Source organism: Catharus ustulatus, chromosome 14, assembly GCF_009819885.2.
Source record: "Catharus ustulatus isolate bCatUst1 chromosome 14, bCatUst1.pri.v2, whole genome shotgun sequence".
NCBI lineage: Eukaryota > Metazoa > Chordata > Aves > Passeriformes > Turdidae > Catharus > Catharus ustulatus.
Window position 1 is genome coordinate 20872666 of NC_046234.1, and position 20898 is coordinate 20893563.

At 46.7% G+C, this 20898-nt stretch overlaps 1 protein-coding gene across 3 annotated transcripts in view; it reads left to right on the plus strand.

Moving 5' to 3' along the window:
- The window catches only part of ARHGEF6 (Rac/Cdc42 guanine nucleotide exchange factor 6), a 38314-nt gene that overhangs the window by 13481 nt on the left and 3935 nt on the right, over positions 1-20898 (plus strand). For 2 of the 3 annotated variants that reach the window (XM_033072176.2, XM_033072179.2), the window contains 16 exons: positions 372-573; positions 3091-3161; positions 4665-4759; positions 5409-5504; positions 6286-6408; positions 7693-7831; positions 9660-9719; positions 11857-12003; positions 12830-12916; positions 13878-13956; positions 14797-14930; positions 15191-15316; positions 17907-17927; positions 18732-18825; positions 19936-20025; positions 20728-20827. In XM_033072176.2, coding sequence (XP_032928067.1) covers positions 372-573; positions 3091-3161; positions 4665-4759; positions 5409-5504; positions 6286-6408; positions 7693-7831; positions 9660-9719; positions 11857-12003; positions 12830-12916; positions 13878-13956; positions 14797-14930; positions 15191-15316; positions 17907-17927; positions 18732-18825; positions 19936-20025; positions 20728-20827 — 1664 coding nt within the window. The remainder of the gene's footprint in view (positions 1-371; positions 574-3090; positions 3162-4664; positions 4760-5408; positions 5505-6285; positions 6409-7692; positions 7832-9659; positions 9720-11856; positions 12004-12829; positions 12917-13877; positions 13957-14796; positions 14931-15190; positions 15317-17906; positions 17928-18731; positions 18826-19935; positions 20026-20727; positions 20828-20898) is intronic. The other variant, XM_033072178.2, reaches the window with a different exon arrangement.

Genomic DNA, 20898 nt, shown 5'->3' on the forward strand with positions numbered 1-20898 from the left:
ATGGGTTTGATGGCCTTGGGGGTAGAGGAGTGTGATTGGAACCTCTGGGTCAAATCCCCTGATCTCTGATGGTTTTGCTGTCTCAGTTGGAGAGAGTCCCACAGCTTCTCCAGACTGCCGTGTTTGTCTGTGTGACATGAGAAGAGTGATTCTTATCTGCCACCCATTGCACTGGAAGACTAAATTAATGCTTGGGAGGGACCTTGTGTTTCTCTAAAGGGAGTATTTACGCAACAACAAGATATTGTTGGTTGTTATACAGTGCAATACTGAAAAAACAGCTGTCACAACTGAGAGGAACAATGGCTTGTCCTAGTGGTTTCTGCTTTTTTTGACCATTTACTGATGTTTTTCCGCATTTCTTTTCTTAGGAGATGACCGAGAATGGCAGTCATCAGCTGGTGGTAAAGGCCAGGTTCAATTTTAAGCAGACCAATGAGGATGAACTCTCTGTTAACAAAGGAGACATTATTTATGTCACCCGAGTTGAAGAAGGGGGCTGGTGGGAAGGCACCTTGAATGGAAAAACAGGCTGGTTCCCAAGCAACTACGTCAGAGAAATCAAACCTACCGGTAAGCAAATTGCTTTCAAGGGCTGATTGAATGACAGTGGCATAATGCAGTGAGGACCCTCGTGCCTTTGGGAAATTGCTGCTATTTATTAAGGTCCGTTTGTGTACTTCAGGCAGCTGGGCTAATGGAAGGATCAACAGAAGAGTAAAGTGCACTGTTTTGGATAAATTGCTTGAGAGTTGCTTCACCCTCTTCCCAGCACATTGTGCCTTTCTCTTGCTCCCCCCAAGCCCCAGTAGCATGGAAGCAGGGATATTGTCAGAGGATGAGGGCAGAGATGGATGTGGGTCCCCTTTGTCCTCGGGAGCTGTCAGATCATTCCAGTGTCTGAGCAGAGAACTGGCTTTTTGTTAGAGACCTTGGTCAGGCAATGTATATCTGTTTGATTCTAGCTTTTCAGGCATCAATGGAGTGGATGCTCACCATCATAGTGTGGAATCTGACAAAAACTGCATGGCCACAGGGCATGGTCCCTGTTTGGTCCATAGTCATGTTTGATTTCACAGAGTGTGTTTTTCCCCAGATGCTTCTGCTGCAATATTGTGAAAGGAAGAGGGAGGGGATGATCTGTCTGGTGACATCTGCCTTTATTGAGCTTTTTCTTGAGTGTCCTCAACATTTTCTGCAATGTGTTTTTACCCAGACATTGGGTGGTGATGATGAGGAGCCCCTGGCCAACTACCCTGTGGCATTACACATCCATTTAAGCAGCTCATCCCTTCCCAGGTCTTGGTGTGAGATTAAATTGCTTTTTTTGCAAAATGCAACTTAACTCGTTAGTGTGCATTGAAGATTTATCATTGACAGAGACCAATTGTGTGCTTGGTCTGGTTCTATGGCTCAGGATCTGCTCTGGCCTCAAACACTGACATGCCAGCAAGGGTCTGTGAAGTAGCTGCAAAATGTGCAGCCTGTTATTCATCCTTGCTTCTACTCTTGCAAAAATAAAGCAAAAAAGGGAAGAAAAAATTTCATGATTTAGTGTTCAGAATTAGGTCAGGTTTTATTTAATTCAAAATGAAAAAAAATCGTTATTAGGATATCTCACCTCTCACTGTTTTCCTCAGGAAAATGATGTCTGAGCTGGAGCAGGAAGTTGCAGCAGGGATTGAAGGCTTGTCTAGCACAACTCAGGAATCACTAATTACCCCAGTGAGGGGAGAAGAGAGATGTTTTAAACAAAAGAGAGCAGACTTGAGTCCTATAGGGAAAATCAGAAGGGAGCTGCATGACGTGACAGTACCTCATTGAAGTGAAGGGCCAGTCTCCCATAGATCCTGGTGTAAGAGCCCATCAGATTTTTCTGGCTGCAGATCTTTTCCCTCCAGGTGCTCTCTCGATACCATTTCATGTAGCAGGAGAGTTCATTGCCCTGGTGTCTGTATGCTCAAGAGGTTTGTCTGTACTGCAAGTGAGGAATGAGGGATCATCAGTAAACCCTCCCTAGCCCAGGAACTGGGGCTGCAGCTGGCAGGGAGCTGCTTTTCCCACCTCCACAGTAAGACTTGTCACTCTGAATGGAGTTACTTGTTTTTCAGCAGTGTCCATACCTCTGCTGTGTCCTAGGTGTGGCTTTTGGGTGGAAATATTCTGTGATTCTGTGAAATAACTGTGGAGCTGAGCTCCTCTGGGCCTTTAGCTGGAAGTGACAGGAAGCACTACAAGGGGAATAATTAGACTATACATAAAAAGGCTAAATTTATCAATTTCAAGTTATGAGTGTGAAATAATTGCCTTGTGTGAGCGATTGCAGGGAGACAGGAGAGCCTGGCTGCTCCACGTGGCGCAGAGCTATTTTAGTATGCAGTGTCAGGACTGGGGCCTTGCACTGCCTGCTTGTCCCAGTCCAGAGGAGTGGATGGTGTTGCTGGGAAAGCCATGTTGCTGGAAGGGAAGGGGCTTCTCTAAGGAATGAAAACTGGAGCGGGGGTTTGTCCGCGTGTGTGTGTTTGCACATACGTACAGTACTGGAGGCATCCACAGGGATATATCAAATGTAGAATGAGAATTGATTTCCAGGGTTTTGTGAGCTTTTCGTTTTAATCTACCTTCATTCAGAGAAGGATTTTGCACCACAAGTGTCTGTGGAGATCAGAGGTCAGCATATTGACTGGGGTTGGCTGAAAGTGCCTTGTGAATCACCTGGAAAAAACCACACTACCTGTCATTTCTGACAGACACCCAGCTTTAGAACCAAATTTAGTGGGACAGGTGAAACAACACTGTAGTTCCAAACACTGACAGATACCAGGCTACTGCCAAGGATTTTGGAGCAAACCTGGACATCGGTTGGCAGAGGCTGCACGGAGGTTCTGGTGTGACTTGCTTGGCCACTGTCAGTGTCGTGCATGCTGCTGGTTTTATCCTGTTTTTTTTGTGAAATGGGGAAGCAAACCCTGCAATTGAAGTGGTCACAGGGGTAAAGTTACATTTGCTGGACATAATGTGGTAGTGTCTTTTACTGATGGAATAATGAGAGCTGTGCACTGTAATTTATTCATGGTTTTTTTTGTACAGATAAACCACTCTCTCCCAAAGCATTAAAAGGGCTAGAAAACACTCAGCTGACAAAGAATTATTACCCTGTGGTAAGTTTTAAAGTGCTGATCATACATTTTAATAAGTACCATGTTATTAAACTTCTGAAGTGGCTCCTTCCCTTAAAAAATTATTGAAACAATTTGTAACAATTGAGGATGTGACTCTGTGTTTAAATGCAGCTGTTGCCATTCTCTTGATTCAAGGCCGTTGAGACAATAAACCATGAATGGAAGTGGCTGCAAGATGTCAGAAGTAGAGACTTGAAGTAGACAGCTGAGATAATTAAGGAGAGGTGGCAGCTTTCAGATTCGTGCAGGGGGATGAGGCCTAGTATTTCCTGTTGATAAAGATGGGGAGATAATGTCATGGTGTTGTCACGATCCGCTCAACCTGAGCGGGAGTCGTGATGGTTTGTTTGACCTCAGGGTGCAAAAGACAAACAGCAAAGGGATTCAAATTTTATTCAGCAGCAAACAGCAATGCACTGTTGAGTGCCAGCAACTCGGTTTTGCAATAGAGAGGAGAGAGAAATAAAGAAAACGAAGTAAAAGGAGAGAGAGAGAGAGGGATGGGGAATAGCTACCAACAGATGGGACGACGTCCTCGTGGTCTTCAGCCAATAGACACGTCTTCTGTCCGTAGGGAGAAAGAGATCTCAAAAGTCTCTTCAGAAAGTCATCATTTTATCGTCCTTTTCCAAGGCCAGTGGCCTCTGGCCAAAAGGTGGGGAGATCTATGGGCAGTTATGTGTGGAGATCGTTGCTCCAAGAAACAGGTGCAGGACAGAACACTACAGCCAGTACTCTGCTCCAGAGCGGTGTACCATCGCAAGCAGCAAGCACTGGCAAGCACACCTGTACACAGTCCCTTGGCAAGCATCCACCTTGGCCAGGCCAGAAACTCCTGTCCAGAGCGAGTGGTGGGGTCCCAGGGTCTCAGCCTCTGATGATGGTTGTGAGGCAGATCAGGGAAACTTCGAAACAACCCTTACAGGTCTAAGCAAGCCAAATCAGGGCTCTGGCCCCTTTCTTGGGTTTGGCTGGAGATGTTACACCCCAAGGTGCCTATCCCGTGCCTCTGCCAGCAGCTGCAGCCCTCAGAGAACGGGCAGCTGCCACAGCTCATGGCCTGGCTTTGTAACGGGGCTTGGGTTTGGAGCCGGTTCACAACCTGCCAGGCCATGAATTGCCCCTGCACAAGGGGTGGGGAACATCCCCTGCTTTACATATTGCTGCTGAAATGCATTAGCAGGACCAAATCCAGATCATTACATCCCTGAAGTGGCCAATGAGATGTGCCCTGGCTTGATCTGCCACAGAAAATGTCCTTGGTTCAGCCTTTAACACCTGCTTTCCACGCCTCCCCAAGTTTGCAAAGTAAAATCTCAATATTTGGCCACCAGGACTTTCCTGAGTGTTCTGGGTTCTGCATTAAGAAATGTAATGCCTGGACTTAAAATACACTTCCATGCTTTTCCAGACTTGGAAGATGATGTTGTGTTCTTTTGAGTAATTTGCTAGTACTTCTCAGTGCTCTGTCTCTCACCCTAGGTGTTGCAAAATATTCTGGAAACAGAACGAGATTATGCAAAGGAACTACAGTCACTTCTGGGAACTTACTTAAGACCCCTCCAGTCTTATGATAAGTAAGATATAAGGGCATCTGAGGTGGAACACTGTGGGAACCTTGGGGTGTCGTGGACAGAGGGCATGTGTTTAGACATTGTCCACTCAGGCGAGATGGGAGAGCTGTATTCTACGGCCTGTGTATTTCAGTCACTTCTCCCTTCCCAAAATCTTCATGTGGGAATTTTTTTTGTGCTCTTCAGCCTTGTAGGCCTAAATGAGGGTGATATGAGAGTGACTCTTAGGATGACAGAAACAGGCACATTAACTTTGGAAACATCCAACCTCACTCAAGGAACAAAGAAGCCCCGACCTGTAGGACCCTGCTCCCAGAGGCATGAATCCCTGAAGACAAATTCTATGTCTGTGCACACACCTCCCTCTCCACCTCTGACTGAAATCCCATCTGTCCATGTCTATTAGACAACTAAAGATCTGAGAAGATTAGTGAGATTAAATTATTAAAATCCAATTAAGATAATCCTTGGCAGCAGACGTCTTCTCCAGGAGACTGTGGTCTGTAGCTCACAGATCATGAATTTTGCGTTCTCTCTGATGCTGGGGAAGGAGAAATTTTTGTGTCTTTTTGGAAGGGCTGCGACAAATAAAAATGGGGTGGTCCTGAGAGCAACTTCTCTTTGATGGTGACTGGCGATGTGGCTCTTGTAGGCTCAGTGCCGGGGACATCGCGGCATTGCTGGGAAACATGGAAGAAATCTCTGCTTTTCAGCAAACACTCAACCAAGCCTTAGAAGAAGTTGCAAAGTAAGTTTGTGTCATAGCACTGAGGTTGTTAAGCTTTTCAGCTGTATCTAAAAATAATAGAAAGATATGTTTATTAACGTTCCTCCTGGCTGCTGTCTTAAGACTTGATATAGGAGAAATTAACAGGAAAGGTGGCATGCAGTGCAGGAGGGAAGTAGAAGGAACTCTGACATTGCGGGTGTTAAGGCATCTGCTGAATGAGTGACCTGACACAAAAGTATGCCTAACCCAAAGATGCAGGCACATGCAGAGTGGGAGATCTGGCAGGCGTGAAGATGGGAATTGCCAGGGAGCAAAGAGCAAATTATTAAAGGTGATAATTTCCTGCAGGGAAGCTGACAGATATGTTTATTCTTAGCTAAGGGCTGAAAAGAGATGGAGAAGGACTGAATATTGGGAATATATTCAGGCCATGGCTTCTCCTTCTTTCTCTGTCTTTTCATATTCATGGGCAGCCCAGAGAGTGGGACCCCCTTTGCTCTGCCCCTAGTACCAGCACATCCTCATCATCCTGGGGTCAGGTGGAGTCACTGGTTGTCTGAGGCTGATAATGGGTTGTGATGCTCACTGTCTGCATCACAGGAACTGAGACCCACCTGAGGATCCCCCTCTTCTTCCTTCCTAGGTAGTAGGTGTGGGTATTTTGCTCAGTGCTGCACTTACGAGGTGACGTGGGGACAGCCCTGAGCAGAGAGTAGTTCCTGGGCAGGTCCCTGAGGGTGCTGTAGCTGCAGGGTGCAGATCCAGAGGCTTCACATGGCTGGTGTGTTGGTGTCTATAGGCTCCCTGAGAACCAACAGCGTGTGGGAGGATGTTTCATGAACCTGATGGCCCAGTTCCGCTCCCTGTACCTGACGTACTGTGCTAATCACCCTTCAGCAGTGAATGTCCTCACACAGCACAGGTGAGTGATGCAGAAGGAGATTCAGACTCCTTTAAAGAGTTAACCTTTGTTATTAATACTTCCCCTGGCATGGCTGTTGACCTATGTTTTGACAATTGGGCAAGGGTATTTCCTGCTACTGGGACTTTGGGCTCTTCAGTGGGGCATGTCAACTTCAGCATGAAGACAATTCATACTGCTTGTGTTCAGAGCTGATCTCACAGGTCCTTTTTGCACATACAGGACTCCTGCCTTGGGTCAAACAGACAGTCTCAGCTCTGGCAGTAGCATCTTCTGTGATTGTTACTTGCTAAAGAACCCAGATGCTGTTTCAGGCCCACTGCTCAAGTGCTCACACACTGACAAATGGCAGGGTGTTCCCAGGTGGCACCATGGTGGGGAGCACATCATTGCAAAAGGAGGATGTTCATCGAGTCACCCAGTTACCCAGATTATTCACTGAGCTTCTATCCAACCAAGTGGTTGGTTTTCAGGGTCATTGGTAGATCACATTAACAACATCTTTCTTCAACGTGATCCACATGAGTAGACACTTGAATTTGTGTGATGTTCTGCTCAAGAGTGTGCCTAGCCAAGATGCTACCACTGTGTCATCCCTGATGCAGGTTAGCTGTCCTCCCTGCAATGATGGGAAAGCCAGGACCACATCCATAGTGTTTAAGTGTTCACATTCTGCAATGAGAAGTCACAATATATTTACTTACCTGCTGAAATCCAGCTTTAATTCAGTGTAACAACAAGCCTGGCTCCAGCAAATGACTCATTCATGTGATTCCTCAGTTTGACCCCTTTTCCTAAATAAACTAAAGAATCAGCTTTGGCAAGTGTGCTGACACACAGAATCCATGATCCGTGGAGCAATGTACATGCAAACACCTGCATCACAGGTTCCAGCAGGGTCCCAGTGCATTGCTGCAGCCTCCTCCAGCACAGCACCAGTCTATGCAGGCCCCCTCTCCCCATCCACGAGATACCTGGCCCTGTGCCACCTTGCTGGGCTGGGGGACCAGCTGCTGGCCCCAGTGAGCCCCAGGGGCTGTGCATTCCAACACCTGTGGCTGCACAGCATCCTCCCCTGCTTTCCAGGGAAGAAGGATCTTGCTTGGCTAGAAGCTCCGTGCCTGCTCCATGCAAGAGGTGGTGGGTGCTCAGAGGGGTGCTGGTGCTGCCTTTAGGGAGGCCCAGCTCGGAGCAGAGCCCTGGCCATCAGGAGAGCATGGGAGGCAGCAAAACACAGCTCTCAGCTCTAAGAACCCTCCTTCTTGTTGTTGTCTCTTTTTATAGTGATGAGCTGGAGAAGTTCATGGAGAGCCAGGGTGCAGCCAGCCCAGGCATTCTCATCCTGACCACAAGCCTCAGCAAACCCTTCCTGAGGCTGGATAAATATGTGACACTGCTGCAGGAGCTGGAGCGGCACATGGAGGTAGGTGGGGTGTGGGGCTGCTGGGCAGGCTCTGCCCCTTGGTGCTGCCGGAGCTGGTCCCTGAGCTTCAAGAGACACCTCTGCCTTTTGGAATTTGAGCATCATGTGGCTAAAAGTACTTATCACATCTCCAGGGATCCCAGACATCCCCCAGACATTAGCCACCTTTCAGATTAGAAGTGAGATACTGGTGGAAGAGTTTGAGGAATGTTGTGGATATGCATTGCCTGCTCTTCACCCCAGCCCTTCCTCAAAGATGGGCCATTTCCAGCACAAGTAAAAGCAGTCTAGGGTCGGGCTGCATCTGCTGTTTATTTGCACAGCTGAGAATAAATCTGTGTTTTTGTTATTTGATGAGATTCCTGGCCACTCACTCCTGTGGCTCCAAGGCACATTCCCACCCATTGCCTCAGGGTTGCTCCTGGGTGAAGGCCTGGCGGCACAGAAAGACATGGATCTGGCAGCCAGCACAAACACAGAGGTGGAGAGTCCCTGGGAGCAGGAAGAGCAGCCAGGGGCACAGAGACTTCCTTGGCAAGAAGCAGGTCTGCTTCAGGATACTTCTTGCCCCAGGGACTCTGCTACTGGAGCTTTGCTATTCGCTGCTGGTGCACTCCAGCTGCAGGAAGGCAAAACTCAGGGGCGGTGCAAGGGGCTGAAGAAAACGGAAGCAACAGTCTGTTTTTGAGCAAGTTTATTTTTTCCCTTCATCTGGTTTTAATTACCAGTTAATTCAGCACACTTGTCCATGACCTACAATCAAACCAAAGGATTAAAACTTCTATACTTGAGCCAGGGATATTCCTGCATAGGAGAGGGCATGAGAGCCTGCAGGTAGGCACACTCCAGACCTATCTGTACCCTCTGACCTGGCTGAGCTGAGCTGCAGGGACAGAGCTGAGCCTGGCTGCAGCCACCATGCCCATGCAGAGGTAGTGTGCTCTTTGCAGGATATACATTGTGCTCTCTGCCTGCTCTTCACAGGCAGTTCAGCAGTGGATTTGGGGACACACACCTATTTTCTTAGTTTCTAAGCTGAGTGTGGGAGTTTTGTTGCATGAATTAGTAGGGCTGAGGTTTAAGCTGTGATGCTGTGGGAAGAGGATGGCTGTGTGCAGTGTGGATGTACACCACAGCATTCCCTGCACTGCTGCAGAGCTGCAGAGGGGGCAGATGTGTTCAGGGCAGCCACTTGTCCCACATTCCAGGTGAGCAATCCCAGACTGCAGGGACAGCTCCATACAACCTAGACACCTTATGATTTGCTTGGCATGAGGGCTTGGTGGTGAGAAGCAAGGCCCTAAATCCAGGAGAAAATTCTGGGAGAGTACTAGCATGCAGCTGGGATCAGAGACAAGGGGTACCATGCTGTCCCAAGACCTCTCTGCTCAGACATGGCCTCCCTTAAACCCAGAGATGAGGCCCCCTTGATGCTCATAGATTTCCACCCTTGATGGGGCAGTGGCTGGAGTACCTGGCACATCAATGGAAGTTTCCTTCCTGAAGGTGAGCTCTGGACTGCTGCCTGTTTTTCTTGATTTTTCTTTGCAAGTCAGATTTGTTCTAAGTCAAATCATATCTACTTTTGCTCTGACCACTTCACACTCATTAAACTGGTGTCAGTGAATTACATAGCTGCCTTTAGCCATGCCATGTTGAAGTGGATGGTGGGGAAGGTGCCTGGGAAACTTTGATCTCCTTCTGAAGCCCATGCTGCCTATATCCTCAGCCCTGAGTGTGCTGGGACAGTGAGTGGTGCTCAGGGTGGGTTGATGTTCGGGGTGGGTGCTGCTGCTGATGGCTGAGGAATTTGCTCTCCCTTCACTAGGAGGCGCATGCAGATCATGAAGATGTTTTGAAAGCAGTCACATCCTTCAAGTCCCTTGTGGTAGGTGGCAATTCTTAAAATAGACTACTCCATTTCAGGTCTGCATTTCATGAAGAATGAGTCAAGCCTGACATTTGTCTCCTCATTAGGAAAGAAAGGTCTTTTGGAATGGAAAAGATGGGTTACAAAGAAACTTAGTTCCACATGTCAAGCCTAGAGCTGCTCCTCTGGCTGTGGCAAGTGCATGCTGGCTCTGTGGTCCCAGAGCAGAGATGGTGGATCTCCAAGTTTCTCCTCTATTGCTGAAAGCCATGTGTAGACTGTGGTGGCAGCAGGGTCCCTTTCATCTCCTGTTGCCTCCATTGCCTAATCATTTGTCATCTGAAACTAGACCCCTTGCTCATTAAGGGAGAGGTTAGCACAGCTGTGGCTGACCCAAGTGCTGGTGCCAATGAGAAGTTCCCCTCTGAGACTGTGGAGTAACTCTTGGTTTGCTGAGGTTTGCTCCATGGGCATCAGGAGGTTTGGATCACATTCCAGTAATTTTGGCTCCAGGTGCCATGGCCATCGATGGGGAACAGGGGGAAGGGATGAGTCAGAGATAATAAACCTATTTCTGTGAACTCAGTCACCTGCACCCCTCAAAATCCTGCTGCACTGAGATGAAATAGCTGGGGGAAAGCCATCCATGTGCACAAAGGTTTTACCTGGAAAAGCTTTTTTTTAGTTATTAAAAAAGCTCTAGTCTTTCTTGCTTTGTAGCCACAGAGAACCTTTCACTATAACCACTCCAGATATGGTCCAGCTTCCTTCCTTTAGCACAGCAGATATCACATGTTTGTGGCAGATGCAAGTGTTTAGCAGTGCAGATAAAAGATGGGAAGGAGAAAGTTCATAGAAAACAGGAAAGGGCGATCATATTACATTTACTTAGAAACTCAGCACCCTTTCCATTTATTCTGGAAGCTAACAGGGGAGTAACTCATTTAAATTACAAGGTGTCATTAATCTTTAGGAAATCTCGTAAGTGCTAGATGGTTTTACTTGAAATGTGTACTTGAGTGATGAGTAATTTAATGTCATTATGACACAACTAAAGAGGTTCAGTGTGGATTTGAGGTTAGACAGGCAGAAGTGCCTCTTGTGATGGGCATGTGGTCCAGCAGGACCACATGCATCAGGAAGGCTCCTGAGCAAAGGCAGGGAGTGACCAAGGAGCCGCTGTGATTGACAGCAGTGCCTCTGCACAGACTGTGATGAACTCCTGCAGATTATATTTGGATTTTTATCCTTGGAACATTGGATTTGGACACTTGGAGAACCATCAAAACATACATCAGTTGTAGAACCAGAGTAACCCCCCACAGTTTGGTTCAAGTGTGTGTGGTTTCAAGCTAGACCCAGTTCAGCCTCTCTCTTTGATGAGCTGGATAGTCAATGAATTGGAAAGGAGGAAAATATCTGTCAGAAAGAGGGGTTTGGAAAAAGCCAAGCAGTTGGTGGAAATAGCCCTTGTTTGGCTTTGCAGCATTTTTCCCTGTTGGCAGAGAAGTCAGTTGAAGAAAGTATTGCTTGGATTTGCAGGGCTCTCTGTTCAGTCAGCATTGTCCTCTCTTGCTGAGAGCTGATGAGAGAATGGTCTCTCCCTGGAGCTTCTCCAGTCCCCAGCTGCTCAGCAGTGGTGCAGGCTTTTCAATTACAGCACTTTGAGAAGATTCTTTTTTTGTGCTGATCTACAGCACTGCCTGGTCCTTCTTCTGGGTTCCCACATTTTGGTTAGAAAATATCCACCCATCTGACTTGTGGGGACTCTGCAGTGCTACAAGTTCAGCTCTGCTGTTTGGACAAATTGGGCAAAATCCCTCTAAGCAGTAGCAAAATTAGAGACATTTAAGTGTGCAGCTGTCTTGGTTTGGAAATTGTGATCATGAACTCTCAGAGGTAGGGTTGGTTTGGAAAGAAAAGTTTACTCTATGCAGTTTGCAATTTCCTTGACGTTTGAATGTAATCATTACTTCATAAATCACTAGGATGTGATTTTTAACAGACTTTTTGTGATGGAGCCAAAGCAGGCTTTCATGATCCCTGACATGACCATCCCAGAGCCCACAGGGCTGTGTGAGTGTTGCTGGTGAAACTGGAATGGTTTGAGTTGGCTCCTGCCCTTCAACTAACAAAGCTCTGCTGTGATTTCCAGTCACAATGCCAGGAGCTGAGGAAGAGGAAGCAACTTGAGCTGCAAATCCTTTCTGAATCCATCCAGCGCTGGGAAGGAGAGGACATAAAAATGATGGGAAATGTCATCTACATGTCCCAGGTTATGGTGCAGTCTGGGGGAAGTGAGGTGAGTGTGGCGTTCTTTCTGCTGGCTGAAGACTATGTGTCTGAATACCTGCTTGCTCCTGGGTAGCTCCTCTCCTTCCAGACCGCAAACTGATGACAAATAATACTGATAAATTATTTTACCTTGAGAAGAGCTGTGCCATGGGATTGTGCACGTCTTTGGAGTGAGTCAGACCCCCCCCGTAGGCTTAGCTTCAGGCCTTTGGTAACACACTTTTCAAGATAAGAAGCATCTCATTGTCATATAGCACATTCATTTCCCTCTTTCTCCCCTGTGACTTACTCTGAAAAATGAGAGCGACAGGAAAATGTCCTATGTGCAGCACAGGGGCTGCTTGACACCCCACCCTAGAGCTGACTGTGTTTTGAAACTAAGTGGAGTGATTCTCGTCCTACTGGTCCTAATGCATCGCACCAGTGCCTGACACAGACCTTTCCCAGTGGGGCTAAAGCCATGTGTGCTGCATGCTTACTGTGGGAAAGTACCTGTAAGCACTGAATTGCTTGCTGTAGCAAGTTTTCCCTGTAAAACAAACCTGTGCAGCATCTAGTCCCAAAAGTCTTTCTTGTTTGGGGTGTGGGATGCTGGGGGACATAAGGCACTTCGCAATGATTGGAAGAGGATTAGCAGGATGCAGACAAAAATCTATGCAGGGAAAACTTATACATAAATGAGATGCTGTAAAGAAAAAAAAAAAAAAAACCAGAATAGTTGTTTTGGGGGTGATCTCACAGGCTGTGATTCCAGCTGCAACAGGTTCAGTTTGCTAGAGGCAGGTGCTTGTGATGCGTTGCAGACTGGACTAACCTAAATCTTATCCCCCCAGGAGAAAGAGGAGCGGTATTTCTTGTTATTTTCCAATGTTTTACTGATGCTGTCTGCAAGCCCACGGATGAGTGGGTTCATCTATCAGGTAGGCATGCTTAGTTTGGAGTTGCAAGGCATTCAGTGTGAAAAAACAGAACAGATAGTTCTTATCAAATTCAAGTCATCTGCATCCTTCAGACTCTCTGTTGTGATGCAAACATCCCAGGGCTTGGTTTTACCTGCGCTAGGATAGTCAATGCCTTTCGTCCTGATAATTTCTTAAGCAGCATTTGGTAAGTGAATGCTGTAAAATAAAAAAAATTAAAAAAAAAAAAAAGGAAAAATCTCAAAACTTATTGTTCTACCTGTTGTTCTTGAGACTTGGTGTATTGGTAAGGTGTCCTGACCCAGCTTTAGGATTTTGACCAGGCACCTGGCTCTCAGTTTTGTGCCATCTCTGGAAAATACTTATAAAGCTCACTGCAAAGAGCATGAAAATTCCTGTCTGTGACGTACTACATATAACTCTGCATTTCTTGTGTTTTACCATTTTCCATACCATCCAATGGCTGTTGAGAGGTTGGCTTTTCTCCAGCTGTCTGAAACCGTCAATACTGCCAGGAAAAGGATGCTCTTGTTTTGATGTGTCATTTGTCATAGTAAGGGAGATGAAAAAGATTTGGGAAATATTTGCCTGGGTTTTCTGACTTGACCCACTGGTGTGAGTAAGGTGAACAGGCAGTTCAGCATGCAAATTAGAAGGATGGGGAAGGCTATCAGCAAAAGTCAGGGGAAATTGATCCTTCTGACTTGACTGTAAAAAAGGTTTGCGCTGAATGAAGGGAAAGGGTGGCAGATGAGCCAGGGATGACTCAGTTGTCATGGGAGCTTTGTCTCCAGGGTTTGACCTAGTTGTGCAGGGAAATCTGTATCCATACATGAAAGGAGACTTTTCAGTCTGAAGCCTTCACAAATTAATTTTAAATGGCAATTTGCAAAGAGAAAGGAATCACCAGAAACAGTCAGAACAACACCTGCAGACACTGACTGCTCTTCAATTCTCCCAGGGAAAGCTGCCTTTGACAGGAATGACACTAACAAAGCTGGAAGATGCTGATGGGAGTGAGCACATGTTTGAAATCACAGGTCAGTGGGGCCATCTGCCTGGGGCAGTCTTCCCAGTGCAAACAACAGTTGCCACTGGAAGTACCGGTCCTCCTTCCCCTAACCCCCCACCATGATCTTCCTCCTGCTCTTTTACCATGTATTGTCTGAGTTTCTGAGCACTTCTGTCCTGCTTGAGGCAATCTCCTCCAAGTGCCCTGGAGCTCTGCCTCTGGCTGCCTTCGGGGACCGTAGTGTTTTGTATGGGACAAATCTCTCAATGCAGTAGCACTGTTCTGCACTGGTGTGCCCTGTCTGCATCCAGTAGCCATTCCTTGTAGCTCTGAGTATGTCATTTATTGACAGATTAATGATTCTGGTCATGAGAGAGCTTTCATCCCATTTCCCCCTTCAATTTTTCTCATTACTTGTAGGTATACACAGTCATTTCATGCTGCAGTGCAGCTGTTTGTGCTGGTGGTATTTGGTGTCAGGATCCTCTTAATCATGGAAATGTTGTGTTTAGTGACCTTCAACATTAAATAATCCTCACACATTCATCTCACAGTTCCTTTAGCATTTCTTGCAGCTCCCACACTGTCAGTGGTTGCCTGGAGCAGGTTGGGCAACATCATCATTGTACATAAGATGCTTAGGGACATGGTTTAGTGGTGCACATTGCAGTGCTGGGTTGGACTTGACAACCTTAGATGTTTTTTCCAACCTTAATGATTCCATGATTCTGCTTCTATCTTTGCCCTGGCGTTTTTGGAGCCACTGGACTGTGCAAACTGGGGAGCCATTTTGTGCTGAGCTGATCTCATTCTGTGTTTCCTCCTGAGTCTACCACTTGCTAAAGACAGTTATTTAACCCTGCCACAGGGAATATGATGGAGCGGATCACTGTGTCCTGTAGCACCAGCCAGGACTTGCATGAATGGCTTGACCACTTGCAAAGGCTGACCAAAGGGACATGCAGCACAGTCTCCAAAACACAGTCCTGGAGCCCACATTCTGTAAGTGTCACCTCTTGGCCTCTGCTACCTGAGCTCTCTGTTTCAGCAGTGCCCTGCCACGGAGGTAACATGACAGCCGTAAGACACATCCTGCAGTTTGCTTTGTAATTGTATTGTGCTTGTACCATTTTACTCGTACCCTGCCCTATTTTTGTTGCAACTTAGATGTCTCAGTATCTCAAAGCTTGTCCATCCACCTCCACTTTTCTGCTTAGTTTGGTGGTTAACAGTCTTGGTTTGTTTGTCATCTATTTTCTCAGACATTTAGTTCCGCTGGGCAGATCCGTGGGCCTCTGGAACCCCCCAAAATCCTCAAGCCCTGGAGCTTGAGCTGCCTCCGTCCTGCTCCTCCACTCAGACCATCAGCAGCACTGAGTTACAAAGAGGTAACAATCCCACCTGCCTGTCCAGGACCCTGATTTCACAGGACCCTAGACCTTGTGTCCAGGTTTCACATCCCATAGCAAGGCCACAGAAATGTAGGTTTTTGAGGATGTTGAGAGAAAAGACTCTGCCAGTTTGGCCCCAGTCCTATGAGGGATGTTGGTCACTGTGCCAGGCTTTGTGCTACACGGGACTCATGAGTACAGGTGTTTGCAGGCTGGATCTGTGCTGTTGGCTGTCACAGCCAGCACTCTCAGCTGCTGGATGTCACCAGTCCCACATCTGGATGTCCAATTGAGCCCTGTCTTTTGGCAGTGCCATGGTGGAGCTGCCTCCTCTCCTCCTTCCTGCTTTGGTCTGAGCTGTGGGCAGGGGCTGCTCCCTGCTGGAATGTGTTCCAGCTCCAGCTGTAGCAGCAGCTCAGTGGTGCAGGTTTGAGAAGCAGTAATGCACTACGAGGAGAAGGCAAAATTCCTGCCCATGTTTTTTGTGTCTTTGCAGGGCTTGACCCTCCTTTGCCACCCACCCAAGTGTTACACAGCAAGGTCCTTCTGGGAGGCAGCAGCTGAGGGATGGCTTCATGTGCAGGAATCCCAGCCTGGGAGCTGGGAGTTGGTGTGGGAAAACCCAAAACATAGCCTAGCTCTGTTGTCACCCTGCACCACAACTGTAGTGCTCTCCTTCCCTACTTTATGTTAATTTTTTGGAATTACTCATCAGTACCTCAAGTAACGTTCCCCGTATTGAGCGAGCACTCTGGATCTGAGTCAGCTGCCTTTCTTGGTACAGCAGCCCTGGGAGTGTTTCTGCCGCAGTGGGGATGGGACAGGGAGGGGGCTTGGACCCCCTCAGCCATCCCAGCACTTAGGAATGGAGAGTCTGGCAGCTGGCAGAACTGTGGGTCTGCTGCTCCAGGTAGACATTTAAAGTAGCCTCCTTTCATCTTGTTTCTTTTATTTCTTAGAATTTGTAAAGTAATACATTTCAGTTTGAGAATTAAATTGTTTAAATACCAACTGAGCAGACTGAAAATGACCCATAATCTTTGCATGTTTCAAATTCCTAATGGAGGGTAAACCAATTTTTGCTTATGTGGTGAATTAAAAATATTGGTAGAGGCTTGAGGTTGAAGAAAAATTTTTCTGTGGGAAAAACCACAGATTGAGTGATATCATTAATACCATGGTCCTTTGCAGTTTCTCATCCCCTACCACTCATAGCAGGAATTAAACTCTCGTCGAAACCAGGGGAGAGGGTTTTGCACAGAGGCTAGCCTGCAGCGAGTCCCAAGGGATAAGATGCTGGATGGTATCCTGCAAGCTGTCATAGGACCAAAAATGTGGCTTCCATGGGAACAAGCTGTGTCGGTAGAAACCGAAAGGCCAGCATGTCCAGCAGAGCTGGGCAGGCACAGCCTGGTACTCAGCCAGTCCAGCCTGAGCCTGGGGAGACACTCAGGACACAAGCCTGCGATAACAAATGGGAAATAAGTTTGGTTGTTGACCCAAGCAGATCCACATCTGTCTCATCTTTCCCTCTGGGATGCTTAATCACTAAACAGAATCCCTATTTCACTGTATTTTAGGTTTTTTTAATTTAAAGTAAAGCATAAAATAAATATTAAAAGAGTAGAGATTTTTAGACATCCAGTGTTACTTGTCTTCTCATAGTGTAGGATGGGATGGCACAGTCTTGTACACTTCTTTGTACCCAGCTGTGCTCAGGAAACCTCAGACCCTGCTTGTGTACAGCACCTCACTCTTGTTATTTCCATTGAAATTGGGTCATTTTTCCTGTTCATTTTTCCAGTAATCATTTGAAATGACAGAACAGGTAAGTTCGGTGGATAAAGTGCTGTGTCTGGATTCAGTTTAGCAAAGGGAAAAAGATTTACAGATAGTTTCTTCCACTTTTTTTTTTTTTTTTCCACTGGCTGCTTTGCTTTAGGTGAAGGTTTTATAGCATCAGGGTTCAGGACTTTGCTGGGCAGACCTGCAGGAGAGCCTAGTGGCTCCCTGGATCAAGCATCCCAGGGATGTAATCCTCCACAGGATGTACGGGGAGCTCCCTGTCCCTGCCAGTGTAGCAGGGAGGTGTTGCAGTGCTGATGCCTGACATGGGTGGAAGGTCCTCTCTGGGCAATTGGAGTCCTTGGAGATTGTCACCAGGGTGGGCAGAGCATCCTGGCATCCTGACTGGGCTGGGTTGAGGCCCTTAGGTGTTGAGTGCAGACTCTGGGCACTTCCTGGGGCTGGGATGGAGCCAGACACATGGAGCTCCTGCAATTTTAAGTGCCAGTTTAGGCAGCCACCACCCACAGACACTCACTACTAACTGAGGAGGCATGTTCTCTGTGTGTTTAGGGTGTATTAATGCCCACTCACCCTGTGTCTCACATGTAAATTTTCAGTTTTGCATGACATGGTGCTCCTTTGCATGTTGATAGTGCTTTAAACCAGTACAGAGGGTGTGCTGCATTAATCGCAGGACTAACATTGAAATGTGGTTTAGAATTGTGGATTTAATGGACTTGATGATAAAAATCATCAGTCTCTCACACTCATCTTCTCTTTCTTTGCATATTCATTGTAGAGGATGTCTTATATCTTAAAGGTAAGGGTAGATACATCTCTTTGGCTTGTTGTGGCACAGAATGCTTGTTCCTGTTAATGCTTCTTGTGCTTGCATGACCCTAATTTTGCCTCGTTGTATCAGTAAGTTATTGTCAGAGTCAGTAGCAGCTGGCAAATATGTTTTGAGATAGCTCTCAGAAAGGATTTAGTGTTATGGTACTTAAACCTCCTGGCATGCCTCTTCTCCTTTAAATCCTTATTGCATGTAACCTACTAATACCATAATTCTCTCCAAATCAGCAAGACTTTTAACTGAGTGAAGGAGATAAAAACCTGTGTTTCTTACTCATGGAGTCATAGCAAACACTAACTTTGTGTATGTTTGTCTGTTCTCTGTGTATATGTGTGGGGGGGCAGATTTATACTCTCAAATTGTGGGCATTTAGAAGCAGAGCTATTTTCCAACTCTTTAATATTAGAAATCAGGTCAATGGAATAAACTACATTTTAGAGTTTTCTAGCACAGACCACAGAGCTGGTAAGCAGGCTAAAAGTGCTAAGAATGTTTTTGAATTCTTTGGCTGAAAGATTTTAGAGAATAGTTGAATTTACTAGAGGAGCCTATCCTGGCCCAAAACTGCAGGTGCAATTCCCACTGCTGTTCCAGGGAGCAGTGGATCACAACTGGTACATGTGAAGGCCAAAAATGATCATTTTTCCCTACTTTGTTACTGTCTGCTTTGTAGCTCTCTAACATGTTGTGTGTAGCTGCACAGAGCTGTGCTGCTCCACTGTTCCAGTTGCCTTTGGTTCTGGTTAAACACAAGAGTCTATTTCTCTGTAGGATTCCAGCAAAAGTCCAAAAACAATGAAGAAGTTTCTTCCAAAAAGGAAAACTGAGAGAAAACCATCTGATGAAGAGTTTGTTATTCGGAAAAGTAAGTGTTGCCCAGAGATGTTTTGACTGCCCCTGGATCCCTGGAAGTGTTGAAGGCCAGGTTGGCTGGGGCTTGGAGCAACCTGGTCTAATGGAAGGTGTCCCTAGGGTACTAGATGACCTTTAACCCCAACCATTCTGTGATTCTATTTTTCTTTCATTTCTGGAGATTTCTGTGTTCTCAGTGGTCTCCACTGGGATTTGAAAACACCCTTTCTTGCAGTGCAGGATGTGACAGGATGCTCTCACTGTGACCTATGTGCTTCTGAGCACAGGAGACTTCTGGAAGTGCATTGGTCCTCAGTCTCTGACAGATCCCTCCTCCCCTTCCAGTTATGACTGCCAGACATGCCACCACCCTCCTCATGATTGCTAGCACAAGGTCATGGGTTGTGGGTGGTCTTATTCTGAGTATGAAGCCAAGGAACTACTTCCAGGTAGTTAAAAACTGCATTAAACTGCACATCAAGCATTACCAAAATATCTCTGACAGCTGGGACAAACCCTTACCTGGCCGTACCAGCAGGTCTTAGAGCAGTGTCCATGAGGAATTAGGAAACAAAAAGGTCCCCATGCCGACAGGTGTGTTCACCTGCAAAAGGAGGGGTGTCCTGAGAGCTTCCTAAAGCTCACTTGAGGCACACCTTGGGGGCTTTACACAAAAGGCCATGGTCACCCAGCCATGGTCAAGCTGCCATGCACAGCTCCACCATTAGCTCTCTCCCTTCAGAAGATGGCACTGAGCAGAGGCTGGAAATTAACACTCCATGTTTCCAAGTCCTGCTCTGGTGCTGCTGCACCAGACCTCCCAAACTAGGGCTGCTTTGCCTGCCCATCTCCTGGTGCTGCCTGCACCCAAAGTAGAGCATCACCCCCTGAGTTTTGCCAAGATGAACATCTAGAGATAAGTTTTCACACCATTTGGTCATGGTGCTTGATGCCACAAAGACCAGAAAATATAAAGGACCTCAAAACAGATTGGCCAAAGTCCCAGAGACAGTCAGCCAAAGAAACAGCATGGTCTCTTAAGAGGCTTGGGAGCAAAGACTGGGAGAGACAAGGCCAGAGTAGCTTGCTTTTTGTGCCTGCTGTTGTTTGCAATGCTTTGCAGGTACTGCTGCACTGGAGGAGGATGCTCAGATCCTGAAGGTGATTGAAGCATACTGTACTGGGGCAGGCTTCCAGCAAGCTCTCAGCTCAGGTGGGCACACAACCACTTTATTTAGCTCCTACTCTGGCCACAACACTGATAACCCCTTTGGGAAAAAAACAGATGTTGCATCATACAGCAATGAGACTCATGCTGGGAAACTGTAGTGCTCAATCTTCAAGATAAGGAAGCTTCATCTGCCTAGTGGTTTAGTTGCCATTGTTTTTCTTCTAAACACAGAGAATGAAGCAGGTAGGAGGGCAGATGAGCCACTGCTATTTCACCAGTGATTACGTGATGATAATCTCAGGTTGCTTATAGCTTTAGAAAGGAAGCATGAATATTATCTCTCAATCAGCTGCGTGTTTAAGAGCAGCCTGCTTCATAAGAACCTATCTAACATCTACGACTCTGGAAATATAACTATCATTGCTGGTGAGATGTCAGCCAATTAAATCACTGAGTTGCCAAATAATGGTACGTAGAAAAAAGGGAGGCCATGTTTCTTTGAGCTCTTGACCCTAGTCGAATAGTTTCATTTATAAGTCATGATGTAACTTTAGATGCAATGAGTACTCTTGAAAGTTTTCCACTTGCTGCTGTAACTCTGGATTAGTGGGATGTAGCTGGCATCTCCAGCCTGCCCTGGGCTGATGGTGGAGCGGGAAGAATGAGAGCTTCTGTCTCTGATGTAGTGTGGGCACCAGGGAAGATTACTGCTTTTTCTCCCTCATGAATAACTCTTGTACACAGGCTCTCGTAAAGACTCCATCCCCCAAGTCCTTCTTCCTGAGGAAGAGAAAATCATCATAGAGGAAACACGAAGCAATGGCCAGACAGTCACGGAGGAAAAGTAAGTGCAGCTGCTCTCCGCTTGCAGATAGATCTCTGTGTTACTTTTTGGAAGGGCATTAAAAACCAATG